A 22,262-nucleotide genomic window follows, 5' to 3' on the forward strand; every position below is an offset into this window, starting at 1 on the left:
ACAAAACAAAACTGACTTCATGAATATGGTGGACAGATTGGTGGGTGGTTGAGGTAGGTAAAATGGGTGAACGAAGTCAAAAGGTACAAACCTTCCAGTCATACAATGAATAAGTAATGAGAATGTAATGCACAGCATGGGGATTATAGTTAACTACATTGTATCGCATATTTGAAAGTAACTACTATGAGAGTGGGTCTTCAAGTTCTTATCACAAGAAAAATATCTTGGTAACTATGTATGATGATGGATATTAATTGGACTTATTGCGGTGATCACTTTGCAATATATACAAGTATGAAATCATTATGTTGTATGCCTAAAACTAATATGATGTTATGTCAATTATACCTCAATTAATTTTCTTTAAAAAAAAACAACAAAGAAAACCGAGGAAGTAGGTTGGAAGAAAGTGGTGGGGCTCTAAGAGGTTGACATAAAAAACCCTGTGGTTATGGGAATGTTTTGAGTCTTGACTCCCAATGTCAGTATCTCAGTTGTAACACTGTACTACAGCTTTCCATGATGTTATCACTGGTAAAAACCTATCTAAAAGAGTATAATAAAAATAGTTTGTTATTTTAATCTGGGTAAGAAGTGCACAGGATCACTATGTTATTTCTTACAATTGCACGTAAATTTACCTCTACCTCAAAATAATGAATTTAATTAAAAAAATTAAACTTCTAATAAGAAATGAGCCAGCATTGCATAGCAGCTGCCTCTTGCCTCAGGTTCAGGGAACCCTCCTTACCACAAGGAATCTCTAGATTCCCACAGTCCCCCTGCTCCAGATGGCCCTGAGCCAGCAGGCTGCCATCACGGGCTGTGTCGGGTGTGGGAGCAGTGATCCGTGTGGGAAAACACCTGCTGGGGTGATCTGCTCTCCAGTACACCAGACGGCCACCAGGAAGAGCTCAGTTTTAGCCTCTGAAGGGTGCAACATAGGTAGCACGATGAGACTTCCCTGAACACCAGCGCCCCGGTCCCTACCCCCATGCTGCTGAGTAGCAGGTTGTCCGCCACTTAGTCCTTTAACTCAAATCAACAAATGTTTACTGAGAACCGCTAAGCTCAATTGTGTGCCAGGATATAACAATAAACAAATCCTCTCCGGTATTAGGAGCAGAAGCAGACAATTAAATGAAATAGACTGCGTTGGAAGTGCAGCAGAGTGCTGGCTGGGTGCAGGAGCAAATGTGTCAAAAGCATTAAGAGAAGGTGGTAGGTTAGCTTAGGTACATGATACAATATCAACCTGTCAGTCATTCATTCCACAGACTTCAACTGCACACCTACTCAGTGCTAGGTGTTAGGGATACAAAATGGATTCAGACCAGTGATAAGCAGGTTCATGACTAGACAATCACAGCCTCGTATGTCAAGTGCCATAGCAGAGGAGAGAACCACCTGAGTGCCCCGAGAGCCACCAGGATGCCCCTCAGGAGAGGACAAATCAACCTGCTTAAAAGAAATTAGCCAGCATGAAGTAGCAGCTGCTTCCTCCTCGGTCCAGTTACTGAGGAGTCTACTTCCCATGTCAGCGTAGGAGCCCTGTAGGGGTGGGGTATGGCCCTGATACGGAGCACGTGGAATCATACGGCCCACCTCTCCATGCCCCTGCTATCTGGCTGCACACACTGGGCTGTATTTGGCTCAGAACCCTCTTCGTAAACAAAGTTCAGACAGGAAGAGTCATGTGTGATGGACTGGGCATGGGCGTGAGAGTTGGGATGGGCAGAGGAGCCCAGTGGAAGCAAGGAGGCAGGCAGGAATATCTGAGCTTGTCAGAGAAAAGAGAAACACAACAAAGGAGGGAAAGCAACTCCCAGGGTGGAGGGCAGAGTGAGAGGCAGACTTGACTGGAAGGTCAGGTACCGCCCGGGCCTGCATGTGACCCCATCCTGCGGACCTAAATCGTGGGAGTACCCAACCATCTCTGGGAAGGTAGGACTTTGTGGTCAAACAGAAAGTTCTGTAGCACTAGCTATCCAAACTACACTTTTATGGGAATCCCTGAGCAAGAGTGGGCCAGAAGAGGAGAAAGGCCACTTCCTCCAGGGCTGGCAGAGAGACGATGAAAGGAGGTCAGCATGGGCCAGTGCACTGCCACATGGGCTGACCCAGGGACCTGTCAGCACCTGGTGGACCCCTGAGGACAGCATTAGAGTGAAAAGGAATCAGGCCTGACCTGTGGTGGCACAGTGGATCAAGTGTTGACCTGGAACACTAAGGTCACCAGTTCAAAACCCTGGGCTTGCCTGGTCAAGGCACATATGGGAGTTGATGCTTCCAGCTCTTCCTCCCTCCTCTCTTTCTTCCCCCCTCTAAAACCGAATTTAAAAAAGAAAGAAAGAAAAGGAGTCAGGCACTGATGGAGCGCCAAGAGGCAGAGGTTGAAATAGAAATACACCCCAATGGTACAGCCAGCCCACCACGTGCGAGGCTGGTGTGGAGCAGGCTGAGGCAGAGCAGCAGAGGCAGCCCAGGGCAGACACCATAGCCACAGGGAACAGCGCCAAGAGGCGTGGCCCAAGGAGCGGCCGAGGTAGAGAGATCGCAGAGGGGCAGGCCCCAGGGAATGGTGTATCTGGCATTTTACCTCTTTAAGGACTGACTCTGACACACACACACACAAAGGTGAGGGCCAAGGGGTAAGGGGTCAGGGGTGCTCTCTGTGCATTAGACTTAGGGGCAAAGAGTGTAAAGTTTTCCCCTCACATTCCATAGCCTGGTGGAGCCAGGAAAGGGGCTTTTGCTAATGTGCCCTTATTCTCTAAATTAGTTTTTTGCTTCCTTGCCCTTGAAATGTTGCTATTAGTATCATTAATATGCAGAGAAAAACTCAGGTCACACTGGGATTCAACTTTACACTAAAAAATATTGTATTTTAAGGAAGTCCATGATCATCCAAGCCAACCATTGCAAGGGATATCACTTACCATGACAATCAGCTGGAACTTAGATAAAAAATAATATTTTTAAAAGTTTGTAGATCATACTGAACTTGGCTTCTTAATAGGCCTCTCTCCAAACCTCTGAAAGAATGGCTCATAAAAAAGTAATTAGTTTATATAGACTGTCAAGGTTCATGGAGGACAGCTGGCCTTTGATGCCTCATCTGTGATAACAGGCAGCTACAAGGTAATAAAATTGAGCTCTGAACTATTGCCAAGATATTCAGTGATCTCACGCTGGACACGGTGCCAAGCAGAATAAACTATAAATGCTTGCTTGTACTCCTGTTCTTTGATTTGGAATCTCTAACAAGTCTAAGACACTTAGGACTTGCATTCATAAGCCCCAAATTCCTATTAAGTAAAACCATTGACCTTACAAATTCATGTTCATAATTAATATTTGTGATGAGGTCTGATTCTGAGCATACTCAATATGGCTACTGTCAAAAGTTGCAAACATGGCTTCTGGAGTAGGGATTTGAATCGGTATTAATTTGTCCGAGGTTGGCTATTAAACAATCCAATTCCTGTCAATTGGAGCTGCTTTTCAATCACCATTGATTTCACTGTGGTGATCACCAGTTACGGCTTTTTCAGAGAATTTCCATGATGCTTTCAAATTCCCAGTTCATTCTTTCCTGTGCTGTCCCCTTATCAGAAATTCCGTGGGCTTCTTTTTCCTCCCTAAGCTCAAATGATGCCCCGTGCCTTCAATACAGAAAACCATAATAACAGGTGGTTTTCCTGTGGCCTCCCTCATTTACAGACAGTGACACTCGGCCATCTCAGGAGAGACAGTGCATATACAATGGCAGCAATGAAAATTTCATGCAAATCCAAGGTCACCAGAACTGCTCAGGAACTGAGGCCACGGCTGTGTCAGGGACAACTTAATCCAAGGTCACCAGAACTGCTCAGGAACTGAGGCCACGGCTGTGTCAGGGACAACTTAATCCAAGGTCACCAGAACTGCTCAGGAACTGAGGCCACGGCTGTGTCAGGGACAACTTAATCCAAGGTCACCAGAACTGCTCAGGAACTGAGGCCACGGCTGTGTCAGGGACAACTTAATCCAAGGTCACCAGAACTGCTCAGGAACCGAGGCCATGGCTGTATCAGGGACAACTTCATCTGTTCCCTCAGGGCACGTCTGCTTCTCTCCGGGACCAGCTGCCACTCCTTAGCCTGCTGACCAAGCATAACTTTGATCTGTACATGTCACAGAAGCTTCATCTGCCACCTCCAGCCCCCAGTGTGGGGCCCCTCAGCCCTCAAACAGGAAGTCAGTTGGCCTGCCTGTTCTTTTCTCTCCAGGCAACAAGCCCCAGGCTATAACCAGCCTGATCATTGTCTACCTTGAGTCAGGTGCCCACCTCAAGTCCAGTCACAACTGGGCAGGGAAGCTCGGTCGTGTGGCCTGGAATTTGACCACCAGAGACAGCGAGTGGGAAAGTACCATAACATGCTTGTATCACAGTTGTCGATAAGGCCATAGATTTGGAGTCCCTGATACACTGGGATGCCTTCAGGCTTGGGGCCTGGTGGGGGCCCATGTCTTCTGCTTTACCTCCAACGGTGGGGAAAAAAGGTGGGGCTCATTTTGGCTGTTTTGATTTTTGTTTTTCCTGATCTATTGTATACGGAGTCCTGACTTTGGAGTTCTAGGTTTCACTCCATTGTCTTTCTGCTGAGGCTGCACAGAGTCAGGGACTCTGACATAAAGATGAAGGAAGCTAAGAGTGTCCCCTGGAAGTGAGGCCAGGACCCTGACACAAGGAGCACTGTGCCCACTTCTGCTGAGTGCACCAGCTGTGGAATGGAGAAGAACCAAATGATGGCAAAAGAGCAGAGGGGTTAACCGGGAGCAGTGGACAGGGGACTGGGAACCACTCCTAGGGACCCGAACCACCCTCAAAAGGGGGACCTGGCAACAAGTTCTAGCAGGATATCAGGACCACTATGAGCCAGACCGGTGTTGCTATGTGCCTCCCATTCTTCCTTTCACTGAATGGGAGGTTATCGAGGTTGTCCTTACCCTGGAGGGTTGTATGGGAAGATATCCTTCTAGCACACATCTCTCTGGACCAGGAAGAAGTAATTCCTGACCCAATGAGGATCACAAAAATCTTAGGCTTCAAGCCAGATGCCATGATTGGATCCAACTTTGTGTGTGTGTGTGCGTGTGTGTGTGTGTGCGTGTGCATGCATGTGTGTGTGTGTGTGTGTGTGTGTGTGTATGTGTGGGGGTGTTCCAGGATAGGGTAGACATACGTTGCATAAAGAAGGGACATGAGTCATTGTGGCCTAAGGGCAGGCAGGCTGTGATAGAATGACTGCCTTGATGACCCTAATTAGTCAACCCTCCATGGCCTAGGTATTGCCTCCAACTTTGACTCTGGGTTTGGCCATGTGATGTGTTTAGCCAGTAGGACAAAAACTTGTCCCAAGTAGGTGTTTGCAAAAGTGCTTGCACATTTCTGTGCTCTTTGTGTTTCTTTCTCCGGAATCATCTACTGACATGCTCACACTAGCCTTCTGGACGAACACATGAAGAACAGTGTCACCCCAGCCAAGGCTACTCCGGACTAGCCAGCCTCCCACCAGCTACCCATAGACACCTGAAGGAACCCAGCTGGGACAAGCTAACCCTAACTCAGATTAGCAGAGCTGCCCATCAACAGATAGGTAGACTTGTGAGAAGAATTAATGGCTGCTTTTTGATGTTCCTAAGATTTGGATGGTTACTTCACAGCAGTACCTAAAACATCTAGTTGGATTACACCTTCACCATTATTACTGTGTTGATAGAAAATTACCAACAGTAATTCCTCCTTATCTGCAATTTCACTTTCTGTGGTTTCAGTTACCTGCAGTCAACTGCAATCTAAAAATATTAAATAGAAAATTCCAGAAATAAGCAATTTATAAATTAAAATTGCATGCTCTTCTGAGCAGGGCAATGAACTCTCACACCATCCTGCTCTGTCCCACTCGAAATGCAAACCGCCTCTTTGTCCAATATATCCATGTGGTAGGTGCTCCCAGCCAGTTGGTCACTTAGTAGCCAGTTATGAGACCGACTGTTTTGGTATCACAGTACCTGTGTTCAAATAACCCTTATTTTACTTAATAATGACACATAAATTTTATTACAGTATATTGTTATAATTGTTCTATTTTACTATTAGTTACTGTTGTTGGTCTCTTACGGTGCCTAGTTTATAAACTAAAATTTATCATAGGTATGTATGTGTAGTGGAAAACTTAGTTTATATAGGGTTCAGTACTCTCTGAAGTTTTAGACCTCCACTGGAGGTTTAAAATATATCCCCCATGGATCAAGGGAGCTATGAAAATCTGTTTTAGTTTCAGTCTCCCCTTCTGTACAATACGGATAATTATAATTATGCCCATTTCAGAGGATTGCTGTAAAAATTAAATGGTATAGTGTGTATAATATGCCTGGTATGTAGTAAGTGCTCAATACACTTTAGATCACTTTCAGTGCTGATACGTGCAAGTTGTTTTCTGTACAAGGATCTACAACTGAAGGGACAAATAAGGACTGCCATCAATCACCTCTTTCTCCACTTGCCCAGTCACATGCTCTGGTGTGGGACAGTGTCTACCTGTAAGAAAGAGTATCTATATCTAGGGCAAGCAGAAGTCCTGCTATTATTATTTTTATTGCTCACTTTTCATTTTGTTTTAATATAATATTGTCATTAACTCAGAATCCCAGAAGACTTGAAATTCCTGCATTCCCGGGCTTATCTCAAGCTTTCTCCAAGTGCCAGCACTCCGGCTTTCTAACTGGGAACTCCACATCCCTCCCGTCAGGTGGCCAGCTCCCACTGGTCAACCAGGACCTTCTCAGTTTTATTACACTCCAAGAAACTTTCAGACCATGCTGGTCTGCCTTCCTGAATGTCCCTTACGCTTCAGCCTAACTGATTACAAAGGATCCACAGAAAGCACTGGTTCTACGGTAAACACTAGTTTGAACTGGAGCAGGACCTCACCAGTCTTCTCATATAGAAGAAGGTCAGGGTCAGTGGTGAATAGCTTCCTACCTCCATTCAGACCATGGAACCCAGCCCTGCTGTAGGTATTTACCTGGGACTCTCACCCTCTTCTTTCTCCTTACTTGGCCACCCCTTGACCCTTTCCTCCTTCCTCTATACTCTGGCACTTTGTCCGTTCACCAGCCATCCCATAGGGTACAACCCCTTAGTGCCTGACCACTCAGCACAGAAGCAGCATCCATGACCATACCTGAAGCGTCTCCAGCTGCTGCCAAAGAACCCCGTTCAACCAAGCTTTCGTGGGGAGGCTTGGGATACCAGGAGTAAGCATGATCATGATGGAGGAGAGGTGACCAGTAAAACCTTTCAAATGAGACGGTCCGTCCTACACTTACCAAGGCTAAGCTGCCACGCACCAAAAATACACATGACCTGCAACATGAAAGAAATTAAAACCAACAGCAACAACAAAAGCAAGTTGCAGGGGACATACAGACAGACAGTTTCAGGGACACTGTGAGCCAGGAAAGCGAATAATTGATAAGAAGAAAGATTTGGAAGAATTTGTTACAGTTGAGAGAAGAAATTCAGGGTAAAGACCCCAAACCAGGGAATCTCCGTATTCTCCTTTTAGCCGTGTGGCCCCACCCTACACTGTGCCTGCCTACCAGCTCTGTGGCTGGGGAAATGCTTTGGTCTCTTCTCAGCATGGCCGGAGTCTACTTCCCACGATCCTGGAGCCCAGGTTAGATGAATGGCCCCTGTCCACCCCAATGGGGCTGAGATCTGCCTCCTGACCTGATTGGCCATCAGCACATAGAGGGAGGGGTAAACAATGTGAAAGGAAAACATTGGAGTGAATGCAATACCTGTGGTGGGAAAACCAAGAAAGGACCCCAAATACGTCCCTAGCCCCATGTCAGTTACTGTCAAGGTAAGCAGCTGCCAATCTGATAGACACCAAGGAACAGGGACAAATTAATATTTAATTTCAGTTATGACTATACCAGGTCTTTCTTTCTCCCAGTCTGCCTGGCAGACTCCTCCAGCCCCAACAGAATCAGGACCCTAGGTGTGGTCCAAAAAGCCTTGTTGCTCCTGGGGACTACAAATGGACTGTTTCATTGTCATCTTCCCCAGAGATTACAAGCATCAACTTGATCAGGTCTTCTGGCTTACTTACTGATTGCTGTGCCTTCACCCCTTAAAGCAACTTCTGTATTACCTTGATGAGTTCTCAAGTCACATCTTGCCTACAACTGGAAACCCTTAGGTCACAGTCACTATAGTGGTGGTGGTGGTGGTGGGGGGAGTCCGTCACAGGGATGGTGGCCTGAATCCTGCAGAGATGGGACAGCAGGCTCCACCACGGGCTGCAGACAGGTGTGGGAGTCGAGTCTAGTTCTCACTTCCCTGCCTAATCTGAATCCCACCATCTGCTCAAAAATTGGGCAATCACAAATTATATCAGCAAAAACATTTAACAACACAATCTAATTTGCCACTGAAAATAGAACACACGTTTGTTTACTCACTGTCTATGAATTAAGCCATCAACATAAAATACTGACTCCTATGTTTGTATAAAAAAAAAAATATTTCAAACAAAGTTGCCTATGGCAGTGTGATTTCTAAAAATAAAAAAAAATGTAAACGATCTAAATATATAAAAATAGTGACATGGCTAAATAAGCTATGATACGACTATATGATATATAATTATGCCTACACTTAAGTAATATTTTCCAGTATGTCCTAGTCAGCTTTGGAGATGTCTGAGAAAAGAGAAAACACAAAGACTCTGAACCATCTATGATCCAAATTAATAAGAACTACGTGTCTTTACATGAACAGAATAAAAAAGTCTAGCAGGGTCTTAGGAGTGAGAGTTAATCCTTTATTCTTTATTCTTTTCAGTAATTTTCATGTGTACCTGAATCAATAGACGCTGGTCTGTGTCTTTCTGCTTCCCTTTTATTCTTGATTTCAACACTGGGAGGTTCAAGATGTCAGCTCAGGCGATAGATTCCAGAGAAGTCTGAGCCTGAATCTCTGCAGGAACTGCTACAGTTCGGCCTCTGGCTAAGGCCAAGTAAATGATCAAAGAGCAGGGTGGGATCCCAGAGGGCACCCTGATTCTGATCCTCAGGAATGACACCCAGTACAAAACAAGACACATCTACTGTGAGGCTGATATAGATGGCTCCACAGCTGCCAGGACCAGCACTCAGACAGCCATGGGGCAGGACAGACTAAACATGGCTGGGTCCAGTACAGGTGGTCCTGAGGTCGTGAATGGGGAAGTGAGGCCCAGATGTGGTTATTCTATTGGGTTCCAGATGCTCCTTAGTCATAGACCTCGTCTATGGTTTTTGCTACTGCCATAAACTACCTAAACACTTATTTACTTATATTTATCTTTAAATTGGGGTTTTAAAAAGATCTCAAATGAATTTTTTAAAGAGAGAACAACTAAAAAACCAGCAATATGTGCCTCAAAAAGAAAGGAACCTAATTAAAATACAGCAGAATATTAAAAGTCTAGTTCGATGCTGTTTGCCTATGGAATGCTATGAGATTGAGCTTGCTTTTTGTCATAAAAAGAGATTAGCAAGTGTTCCAGGGGTGTGGAGACATTTTGACCCTCCCACACTGCACCTTTCTCCTTGACATAATCAGAAAGCAAGGAAACTTAAAATGGGATTCACTGCTCTTTAACTCTATGTCCAGGTATCAGGTCACTCTTCTAACACCAATGAGAGATGTCTCACACACTGGACAACTGGCCAAGGAGAAGAAAGGCAGAATGAGGAGTCTGAGGGTCTGGAACTGAGTGACAGGGCTAATCCATGCTCAGTTAGGTAACCTTGCATGGTTACTTAATTTCTCTAAGTTTCAATGTCCTCGTTTGCAAGACAGAATTGCAATAGATGACCTACGCATTTCACAGGGTTAGTGTGAGGCTTGGGCGTAATACTGTGCATGCCACAGCTGGCACACGTGTCTGTCTCTCTGTGGGTTTATAACAAAAGAGCACCTGGTTTGCAGTAATCTCAAAGTATATCTTACAACTAATAGATTATCTATTCCACAGGGAAAATTATAGGTAGAATATAAGGAAATTTATTTCCAACTAATATTTATAGAGTTCTGCATAATTCACAAACTGTTTTCCCCTATGTTATTTAACTGATTGTCTCTACACTGCCACAAAACCTAACAATTTAGACAGCATAGTAGTTTGATGGTGCTCAAGTGGGTGACTGCATCAAACCTTCAGAACAAACCCCAAAGTTACTCTTCTCCTTTCCTCATTGTTATCACAGATTATAATCACATCATAGTTATCTATCTAAAATGAATAAAACATATGTTAAAACACATGTGGCTTATTGGTGATAAGAATTACAATTACTCTGATTAATCTCATTAGCATTGCTAAGATTATCAGAATTATGATATATTGGACATCTACTGGCTGTCAGGGAGTACTCTAGACACATTGTATTAATATCTTATTTAATCCACATTTTAACCCAGAAATAAGTACTGTGTTTACCCCCATTTATATATGAGGAAATTGACCCTCAGAGAAGTTCAGTAACTTATCTGAGACCCTACAGCTAGTAAACAACAGAGCCTAAATGTAAAATGATGTGCATCTGGTCAAAGCCCCTGACTGCTCACAACCAGCATTCCCTTCTCACCATAGAAAACCCTGGCGATGCAAGCTCTCGGAGGTAGTCTCTGCCATCAGGCACCTTGTCGGACCCAAAGCACAAACAAGGGCCCTGGGCAAGTCCAAGATAAGGAGGCAGATAAATGCATAGAACAAGTCCAAGATAAGGAGGCAGATAAATGCATAGAAGCCGAGCAGAACAAGGGCAAATGGAGTTAATTACGGAGGAAAGAGCACCTTCTGCTGCAACCAGCCAACCAAACTAGGCCTAATCACATCCCAGGCAATTTTCTGGACAGTCTTCAGAGTTGCCTAAGCAGCCAGCCAGTTATGCCTGGTCACTCTCTATAGCCCCGTCTTTACTGAAGGCAAGTCCACACTGGCCCAGTGGAGACAAAAGAGCAGTTCTCTTTTCTCTGAAAGACAACTTAATTGCCTTCAAATATAAAAATCTCCACAATTTCCTAACAGGCCTCAATGGGGCTCAAGAAGAAATTAAGAAGTTCAAAATGTTCTCAGCTTGCTTTCATTATCATATTTTGCCATGCAGTGGATAGAATTTTCTTTATTACTCAAGGATTTTTCTTATCTGATTCTTTGAGAAGGTCATGTCCACTGGGCGCAATACTAGGTTAAGAACTGAGTCTGGTCTAATGAACTTAACTTAGGTCTGAGGGAAGTTTCATTGACTAAGAGTTGGTGCTTCTACTCATCAGGTGAGGCAGGCATCAAAAGGCAATATAATAAAAACTGTAATATAATATAAAACTCAGAGCCAGTGGTGAGAAGTGCAGCCCCCCAGCGAGCCTTCTCTAGGATACTGAGCAAGTCCCATGACCCCTCTGTGAGTTAGATATCTCATCTATGAAATAGGCAGGGATAAGGATCTGGAAAAGAAAACTCAAATTTATTAAACTTCTATATCTTGAATAACTACAACATTCATCATAGTCATTTTTTAAATTTGATCAAAATAATATTGGAAAGCTTATATCATTTTACAGATGAAGATAGTGAGGCTACCATAATTGGTGACTCCATTATATTGTCACTAAATCACATGCTGGCACACCCACACCATTAAAGGAAAAGTAAACTGGTACAGCCACTAAAAAAAGAATATTTAAAATAGAGGCCCTGGCTGGGTGGCTCAATGGATAAAGCATCGATCTGCTGCACTGTGAGTTCAACCCCCAACCCCCGGTCAGGGCACTTATAGGAAATAATCAATGAGTATACAACTAAAATGGAGCAATTAAGTGAAAATAACAAGTTTCTCTCTCACTCTCTCTCTCTCTCTCTCTCTCTCTCTCTCTCTCTCTCATTCTCGAATCAATGGATGGATGATATTTTTTAAAATATTGAAAATAGAACTACCATATGATCCAGAAATCCATATATTCAAGGGAAATAAAATCAGGATATCAAATATATAGATATTTGTACTCCTGTGCTCATTGCAGCATAATTCACAATAGCCAAGACCTAGAAATAACCTAAGTGTCTGTCAACAGATGAAAGGATAAAGATGTGTGTGTGTACACATGTGTTATATATATACTGTTATATATATATATACACATACACTAATATATGTATATATGTGAATAAAATATACTAATATTCAGCATGAGAAAGAAGAAAACCCTGCAATTTGCTACAATGTGGATAAACCACCTTAAGGTTATTATGCTCAGTGAAATAAACCTGATAGAGAAAGAAAAATACTGCATGATATCACATATGTATGATCTGTTATGTCAAATCACTTATGTTTCAACACTTACATGTGGAATCACTTATATCATATATATTATCACTTATATGTAGATTGACTTATAAGTGGAATTGGCTTTGAAAAACCAAACTCATAGAAACAGAGGGTAGAATAATGTTACCAAGAGGGTAGGAGACATAGAGAGATGTTGATCAAAGGGTAAAAACTTTCAGTTATAAGATGAATGAGCTTTGGGACTCTAATATACAGCATGATTATAATAGTTAACAGTACTGAATCATATACTTCAAACTTGCTAAGAGAGTAGATCTTAAATCGTCTTACCATCTACACACACAAATGGTAATTATGAGAGGTTATAGAGGTGTTAGGTAAAGCTATGGTTTAATCATTTCACAATATACAGTGTGTCTGTAAAGTCATGGTGCACTTTTGACCGGTATTAGGAAAGCAACAAAAGACGATAGAAATGTGAAATGTGCACCAAATAAAAGGAAAACTCTTCCAGTTTCATACCTATTCAGTGCAGTTCGATGTGGGCTCATGCACAGATTTTTTAGGGCTCCTTAGGTAGCTATCCCGTATAGCCTCTACAGACTCGTCACTGACTGATGGCCTACCAGAAAGGGGTTTCTCCACCAAACTGCCGGTTTCCTTCAACTGCTAATCCCACCAAGTAATGTTATTCCTATGTGGTGGCGCTTCGTTATAAACGCGCCGATATTCACGTTGCACTTTGGTCACGGATTCGAATTTAGCGAGCCACAGAACACACTGAACTTTCCTCTGTACCATCCACTTTTCGACTGGCATGGCTGTGGGCTGCTCCTCTGTATACACGGTGTTACGTCATTATCTGCGCATGCGCACATGCTGCCACATCATCCTACAGAAACTGGGAGGGTTTTCCTTTTATTTGGTGCAGATTTCACATTTCTATTGTCTTTTGTTGCTTTCCTGTGACCGGTCAAAAGTGCACCATGACTTTACGGATACACTGTATATACATGTATCAAATGAACACATTGTATACCTTAAACTTACACAATTTATAAGTCAATGTAACTCAAAAAAGTTGGGAAAAAGAATTATAAACTACAGAATATTAATTGAATAGGAAAGCATTCATCCATTTAATCAGTTGCAGAACAATATGTAATAAAATGGTATATATTTTTAGTGGAAAAAATAAGTTACAATATTGAATATAAGGTAGAAAAAAGAGTAGAAAAATGAGTGGAAGGGAATACACTAAAATGATAATGGGGCTCTGGGAATACCTTTTGGGTGCTTTGTGATATTTTTCATATTTTCTACAATAAATACTTGTTATTGTAATAATCAGGAGATATACAATAAAACTGTTTTATATCCCTGAATTTTGCATTGCTATACAAAATAGAATCATGATTATTATTTAAATAAATGATACTTTAACTAGAAAATTTTTCTTAAAAAATTTTTTAAGTGGGAATAGGAATAAAAAGAGAAATGAGACAGAGCAAAAATAACATGGATGGAACCATCTCCCAAAAAGCTTATAGCTCACCTCAGAGGCTAAGCTGGAAATAGAGACCAGACTACTGGGAAAGGGGCAGAAAGGGATACACGATACAAGAGCAATTGATAAGGGGGGGACCAAAAGCTGCAGTTGACTTCAAGAAGTGATAGGGCTGGAAGATAGGAATTTTTCAATTTTATAAGAATGATAGGGATCTGAAACAAATCTCTATTTTCTTTGTAAGATAAATGTTTTAGAATAAGTGCTTGCAGCATGGATGGATGACTAGTGCCTATGTCCTGTCGTAGAGCTAATCATAAATAACACAGAGAAAAATAGCTGTGACCATCTTAAAAAGCATCTTTATTTTTTCTCTTAAGAGCTTGGAAGATTATATTTTGATGCATTCAGCTAGGGTTTTTTTTGTGTGTGTGTGTGTGTGTGTTTTTTTGTTTTTTTTTAATGCAGCTGCAAATATCAGGAAGAGAATAGAAATTGTCTTCAGAAGAAAAGAACTAGTCAGGGCTTGGCTTAGAAGTAAACCTTCATTTCAAGATGTGCCCGAAAAACCACGGCACACACAATTCATTAGAATACAAATTCAAGTTTAAAGGCATTTGATAGGTTTATGATTTAAGGAAATCCTTTGGTGAATCTTTATGCAAAATTGTTAATTATCCTTCAGCCCTACAGCCAAAGAGGATAAGTCATCTTTTGAAAATCCAAACTTTCAAATATCAGATTTCCTGGAATTCCGCCCCCCCCCCCCCCCCCCCCGCATTTTGGTCTGTACATTAGAAAGCTTATAACTTGAATGGAGAAAAGCTCACTCTACAACTTTAGTGTCCTAGTTCACTAATGGATGAAACAGGGCTACACCGAGGGCAGGCATACTAATCAGGCACATCCCTCATCTTTTAAAGAGTTAGCCTCATTACACTAAAGTGACTGAAAGGTATCCATTGACTTCCTATTTAAAATGTCATTGGTTTTCTCTGCTGTTTTAAAAAAGGGTCACACATTTGAACAGGAAGGTGAATGAGAGGGCCCGCTCGGCCGAAAGACCCCGAACGAAGGCTTGGAGGGAAGAGGCTAAGGAAGGCCAGGAGCACGTGCTGCAGGCTCGAGAGGGAAGCTGCGACTCAGCTTTGTACATATTTCCAATCTGATTCATCAAGATAAACCAGAGACCTTTTCTTAATGCTAAATCTCCCAATATCTAAACGTTGTGCCTTTTTTAAGCACACGGTGTATGCCAATCCAAACATTTTCATAACCCAAACATTGTTGCTAGTGTTTGTTTTAAAATCTCATTTCTGAGGATTGTTAAGAATGGCTGATTAACCCCAATACTGTATAGTTATGCCCAAGAAAGAGATCAGCTGGAGTAGTCTCAGGCTGGCAAAAGTTTGGAGAAGACACCTCATCGTCTGTGGAACAGACAGCATGGGATTTATACTTCGCAGTGGAATCTGGTTAAGCTGGGACCTCTGAGGATGGCTGGAAGATGTATGCAAATGCCCCAACTCTAAACACCAGGGAAGTCACAGACAGGTGCCCTCGGTGTTTATCGTTCTACATAAAACCAAGATAAAGCCTTCTTCTGAGAGTCAAGGGTATCTCCCCCATGCTCTGTAAGAATGCTTATGCATTTATCTTCACAAAATGCTGAATTTGCCCCATTTAACCCACCCCCTTGCTCCTGCCTTTATAATATTCTGTAATAAAAAAAAGGACCTTCACAAAGCTTATCTCTTCAAAGTGCGAAAGAGCCAGTTTTTTTTTCTGCCCGAGTAGCTCATAATGTAGCAGACAAACTGTCAGAAAAAATAGACTTCATCATGGTGAAAACCTCAGCCTGGCACCCATCTATCATAAAGCAATCTTCTAGAAATCTTGAAAACCTTCATTAAATTTCCTGTCTTTCTCCTGACAGTTATAAAACGTTAACAATATCACTCATGATGCAGGCATCTTCAGCAGTTCTTTGTTCCAGCTCTCCACCCCCGTCATCACCCATCCCCTTCTCTTTGCCACAAGCTATGGAAACATGAGACCCCTTTAGCAAATATCTCCTGGTCTTTTTTCTTTCATTTTCTTTTTATCAATCCACCGAACTACAGGTTCTCACCTGTGCCTGGCATATGGGTAACAGGGGCAGTGGGTCACACACTTCCTCATGATTACGGGTCATCTTTCTACAGAAGATTCCCCTCCAGAACTTACTAGCTCAACTTTTCCAACACCCAGGGACCACTTCAGCAACATATCATCTCTCAGAAGAAGAACAAATAAGCACCGTGCACTGGAGGTGACAAAAGCAGAAAAACCATGCGGAAGGGAGATACAGAATCCACGCCAGAAATCAGAAGAGGCAAACAGCTTTGAAATCACAGGCTGATCTATAAGATGCATAACACAGTGACAACAGCTATAAAGCCCGAGTCTGGGGCTTTGTGAGGTTTCCCATCCTGTCTCCACAGTGAGCCAGGCTCAACCATGCTAAGCCATCATCTCACCTGCAAAAGGAACTGGTGCATCTTTGTCCAGGGCTACTAGCGGTGGGTCCAAAATGACAGTGTCATTGTTCTCAGTAATGACTCCATGATACGAAGTCTCGATCCATGGCTTGTGCTTGTTGACTATGGAAAAAAAAAAGATTAATAAGATTTGAATAATTTATAATACTGCCATTAATATTGTATATTTACTCAATCATAGGTTCTCATCCAATCGCCACATGAGGGACATAGAACATGCTATTCTCATTTTATACCCAAGGATACATCAGAGAAACAGGGGTTCAACAATTCATTCCAGGCACACACAGAGTAAGGTCAGCACCGAGACTCACACACAGTTTTTGGCTCTAAGATCATAAACCTTTTAACTTACCAAACCCCATTATTTCTATTTCTGGATACCCAGTATAGATAGTCAAAAAACTAATTAAAAGATTTCATTCTCAAAAACTACCATCTATTAATAGGCATTTCAGTGTTAAAGTCTGTTATTAATCAACAGACTAGCAGATTAGGCTGTGTGCTAGGATTTCTGACCACAACCTAATCTGATCCACCAGTAGGAACTGTTATTGCATTTTATATACACACACACACACACACACACACACACACACACACACACGTATGAGTACCAAAATATCTGTAAAGATAGGACAAACATTTAAATATTTCCTGATTATTTAAAGACTGTGTTATCTAAATCAGTGTCACTGATCTAAATGGTCTAAATCATCTAGCAATTTAAATTTCTCTTCAATAATTTAACTAGTTGAATGATATATTGAATGATATATCATCTAATGAACAATTAATACAGTTAAAATAGATATCAAATATACGTTACCGGTTGAATTGTGTCCCCAAAAACATAGGTTGGAGTCCTAAGCTCCAGTATCTTTAAATATGACCTTATTTGGAGACAGAGGTAATCAAGTTAAAATGAGGCCGTTAGTGTGGGCCCTGATCCAAAATGATTGGCTTCCTTATAAAAAGGGGAAGAAATATCGACACAGAGACAGACATGTGCACAGGGAGAACACCATGGGAAGGTTGGAATTGTGCTGTCACAAGTCAAGGTACTACCAGAACTAGTAGAGAGGCATTCAGAATAAGTATGGTCCTGCTGACAACTTGATCTAAGATTTCTAGCCTCTGGAACTGTGAGACAGTAATTTTCTGTTGTTCTAAGCCACCCAGTTTGTGGTACTTTGTTAAGACAACCCTAGAAAATGAATTCAATGTAGTTACAGTCAACAGGTACTAATGAAGGGTAGATATTAAAATAAAATATGCTGTTATTGGTATAATATTCCTATGTGAGCATCTTAACTGATGAATACCTCATTTCTGCCAATTCCATCACCTTAATTTGATTCTGGCCCAGCTGTCTCCTATCTGGATAGCACCTGTGGTTGGTCTTCCAGTAAGAAGTTTTGTCCCACTCTAATCCATCCTTCACACTGGCATGAAGAGCGATCTTCCTAAAACAATAATCTGTTTACTCCCCATGTATCCTCACAGAAGTCTAGGTGCAGAGTAGGTCCTTTAGAAAAGAACAGGTTACAAGGAGCCCTAGAATAATCAAAGGTGTCCTAAGGCCAATCCTCACACCCTGCTTCATAGTTTAAAAGTGTCATCACATACTTAATTCTCCCTACAACAACCTGAGATGTAGATGTGATTGTTGTGAAACAACGAAGAAACTACTTCCATAGGTGTGACTTTCCAAGATGGCCCCAGAGTTAGATAACTAATAATCGAGAAAACCAAAAACTCTTTCATACTCCATAGCCAAAAAGCACACACACACGTACACATTCATATATATGCAATACACATTCTAAAATATAATATATATTCTAATGTATATATGTATTACATTGCATGCTTTTCAGTAACCATGGCAAAGCAAGAGCTCACAGATCTGAGAACAGACTCCTTGCAGTGGCTCCTGTGCCCTCTCCACACCATCATACATCAAAAGGTGAGTCAAGAGCTATTTCAGGATTGGTGGCAGCCTCAACCTGAGCCACCATTTTGCTCCTTCTCACCTCTTCCAGAGCAAGCATGAGCTAACCACGAGGCATTTAGTGGGGCAGGGACATATGCCTTCTAGTTTCAGGTCTTGGACCTGAGGCCTATTTCTGCTCACTGAATCATTTCCAGGGAAGACAGCAGCTCTGCCTACTGCCGGTCTAAAGGGGGCAGCAGACCCACCCATCCTTACATGTTGGTATTCAATCCAGTGCTTCTTTATGGACCCCGGAATAATTAATAGCCTCCCTGGGCTGTCCCCACACTCCTTTGCTCTTTTATTAGCCATCAACACAAATACAATGTAAATAATTCGCAGCTCTTGGGGGAAATAATTCATCTCTTTTTCCTTTTATTAAACCTATGGGCCTATTCATTAGAAATGTGTGCAGAGGCTATGCGAGGAGCTCACCCAGTGTTGCAGATTCACTGCACCACCTGGCTCGAGTGGCAGATAATGGAATCCAGAGCCACAGCTGCTGGGTTTCAGCCACGGCTTAGCTGCTTCGGGGGCATGTCCTGGGCAAATCAGTTGGCCACAAAGACGTTTAACTTTCTCTACTGTAAAATGGGAAATGTAACACCATTCCCAGGTTGTCATGTCATTCAGATGGGCTGAACACACAACCCCTGATGTTTCAGCGCTCAGAGCCACCACTGGGTTGGGGCAGCGACAGTGTCTGCAGAAGAGGTGACTTCTAGAACTTAAAGTTGAGGTTCTCCTTCTTAGTGCAAATGGGTTCACTTCCTTCTGTCCACTGGCCTGCCTCCCTTTTATCCCCTCTATCACTACTTCAGTTATCTGACTACCTATCAGATATTAGACATTTTATAGACATTCATTAATCCACACAACAACTTTATTAGGTAAAACTTTGATCTCATTTTGTAGTTAGGAACTTGAGGCTCAGAGGGGTCAAAATGTTCCCATTTTAGAAAGTAAGAATGTTAACATCCCATAAACATTCTCATTTCTTTCCCACTTTATAATTTCCTTCAGGTCTATCTCAACTTTTGCTTTGTCAAGGTTGAAAAACATTTGCATTTTGATACGTAAATTTTAACCAAAATTAAATCATTTTTTGCTTTCTCTATAAATCACATTCTCAAAATTGCCAAATCAATAGCCTAAATTTACATTACTTTGACTATCAGGTACCACAGACGGCTGAGCCAGGGCTGTGCAAGCATTGCTTTTCCTCTTTAGTGGTCCAACAGCTGTTCCCAGGACCAAATTCCTGGTATCTAGACCAACTGACTTTTTGATTCTTATATTCCATCAAATGGTGAAATCAAGTTAACACTTCATGTTAACTTGCATTATATTTGAAATCAAGCTTTGTATATTATTTTGTTTTCTGAACTTCTTGATTATCTCTTTATTTATACTGAGTTATGAAACACAGGACACCTCCCCACATCTCAACCATATTATAGCTTTTTAATCATTCCATCTATTACTCACTTCCTCATTTTTAAAATGGTTATACAGACCCTGGCCAGGTGGCTCGGTCGATAGAGCATCATCCTAGCACACTGAGGTTGTAAGTTCGATCCTTGGAAAGGGCACATACCAGAAGCAATCAATGAGTGCACAACTAAATGGAACAACGAGTTCATGCTTCTCTCTCTCTCTCTCTCTCTTCCCTTCTCCCCTTTCTCTCTCTTTCCCTCAAATCAATAAAAAAAATTTTAATGGAGATACTTCATAGGAATGTTATAAAAATTGCATATAATCATTTAGGCGAATCTAGAACCCCTGACACCAACAGGCATTCAAATTCTCTCATACCCCCCACCAGCTCATCTCATGCTTCAGAGTGACAGAAGTCTGGCCTCTCAGCCTGATCAGGCAGTGGCACAGTGGATAGAGCATTAGAATGGGATGCGGAGGACCCAGGTTGAGACCCCAAGGTCGCCAGCTTGAGTGTGGGCTCATCTGGTTTGAGCAAAAGCTCACCATCTTGGACCCAAGGTCGCTGGCTCGAGCAAGGGGTTACTCAGTCTGCTGAAGGCCTGCGGTCAAGGCACATATGAGAAAGCAATCAATGAACAACTAAGGTGTCGCAATGAAAAACTGATAATTGATGCTTCTCATCTCTCTTCGTTCTTGTCTGTCTGTCCCTATTTATCCCTCTCTCTGACTCTCTGTCTCTTTAAAAAAAAAAAAAAAAAAGGTCATCAGAAGTGTGGCCTCTCAGAAGTACTTAGCCCAGCTTCATTCATTCAACAAATATTTATGCAGTGCCTCCAATATGCAAAAACAACTTAAGTATTGCAAGTAAAAATGGGGGAAAAGTCTCTGGAAAGACATTTGACAAAATTTAACATCTATTCATAATTACTATCTGCAAATAAAGAACAGAAGAGAACTTCCTCAAGCTGATAAAGAACTTTTATGAAAACCTGTAGCAAACATCATGCTTAATGGTTAAAGAGTGAATGCTTTCCTCCCAGGAGCAGGAAGAATACAAGCTTATCTACTCTTATTTTGTACTGAACTATTCACATTGTACTGAATGTTCTAACTCCTGCAGTAAGGTAAAAAAAAAAATAGGTATCAGATTAGAAATAGAAATTATTTTTATTCACAGAGAACATGATCATCAATGAACCAGATTCTATGGAATCTACTAAAATGCTACTAGAACTAATAAATGAGTTTAGGAAAGTCACAGTATACAAAGTTAACATATAGAAATCAATTATATTTCTATGCACTAGCAGTGAACAATTGGAAATTTAAATTAAACAATACTAATAGGATAAAAAATTGGAAATTTAAATTAAACAATACTAATAGGATAGCATCAAAAACATGAAACACTCAAGAATAACTTTCACAAAATACATGCAGATCTGAGCATTGAAAAGTCTAAGACGTTGCAGAGAGAATTTAAAGAAGACTTAGAGTGGTCTTAATGGAGTGTAGACTCAATATAGTTAAGATGTTGCTCTAATTGAGCTATAGAGTAAATGCAAAGAAAATCAAGTCAAAATAATATTAGAGTTTTGCTAATGGGATACTCTAATTTTACATGTTTTATGAAAATAAAAAAAGAACTGATATTGCCAAAACAATTTTGAAAATGAAGAGCAAAGTTGGAGGACTTACATTACCTGATTTTAAGACCTATTATAATGCTACTCTAATGAATAGAGTATGATATAGACATGAAGATGGACAGATAGCGAAAAGAAGGAATACAGAGTGCTGAAATAGACAGATATGCATATGGCCAATTAATTTCTGACAAAGGTTCCAAAATAATTCAGTGGAGGGAAACGATGGTCTTTTCATTAAGCGCTACTGGAAAAAATAGATATCCACATCCAAAATAATGTTTCCAATCCTGCTGCACAACCATGCACAGATACTATTTCTAAAGGGATTTTGGTCCTAAATGCAGGAGTTAAAATTATAAAACCTTTAAAAGAAAAGCATAGGAAAAAATCTGAATGTCCTTGGGTTAGACAAAAATTTAGCTGAAGGGACAAAATAAGCATGAATCATAAAAGATAAAACTGATACATCAAACATTATGAAAACTACAGCCTGGCCAAGTGTGTGGCACAGTAGATAGAGTGTTGGCCTGGAACACTGAGGGCCCTGGTTTGAGGCCTCAAGGTCGCAGCTTTAGTGTGGGCTCATCTGGTTTGAGTGTGGGCTCACAGGCTTGAACGCAGGCTTGCCAGCTTGGGCGTGGGATCAGAGACATGACACCTTGGTTGCTGGCTTGAGCTTAAAGGTTGCTGGTTTGAACCCAAGGTTGCTGGCTTGAGCAAGAGGTCACTGGCTG

General features: G+C 41.6%; 1 protein-coding gene across 3 annotated transcripts in view; it reads right to left on the bottom strand.

Annotated features, from left to right (window-relative positions):
* The window catches only part of CLSTN2 (calsyntenin 2), a 670,874-nt gene that overhangs the window by 398,100 nt on the left and 250,512 nt on the right, over positions 1 to 22,262 (bottom strand). For all 3 annotated transcript variants that reach the window (XM_066350512.1, XM_066350511.1, XM_066350513.1), the window contains exon 2: positions 16,423 to 16,545. In XM_066350512.1, coding sequence (XP_066206609.1) covers positions 16,423 to 16,545 — 123 coding nt within the window. The remainder of the gene's footprint in view (positions 1 to 16,422; positions 16,546 to 22,262) is intronic.

The sequence above is a fragment of the Saccopteryx leptura genome, chromosome 10, assembly GCF_036850995.1.
Source record: "Saccopteryx leptura isolate mSacLep1 chromosome 10, mSacLep1_pri_phased_curated, whole genome shotgun sequence".
NCBI lineage: Eukaryota > Metazoa > Chordata > Mammalia > Chiroptera > Emballonuridae > Saccopteryx > Saccopteryx leptura.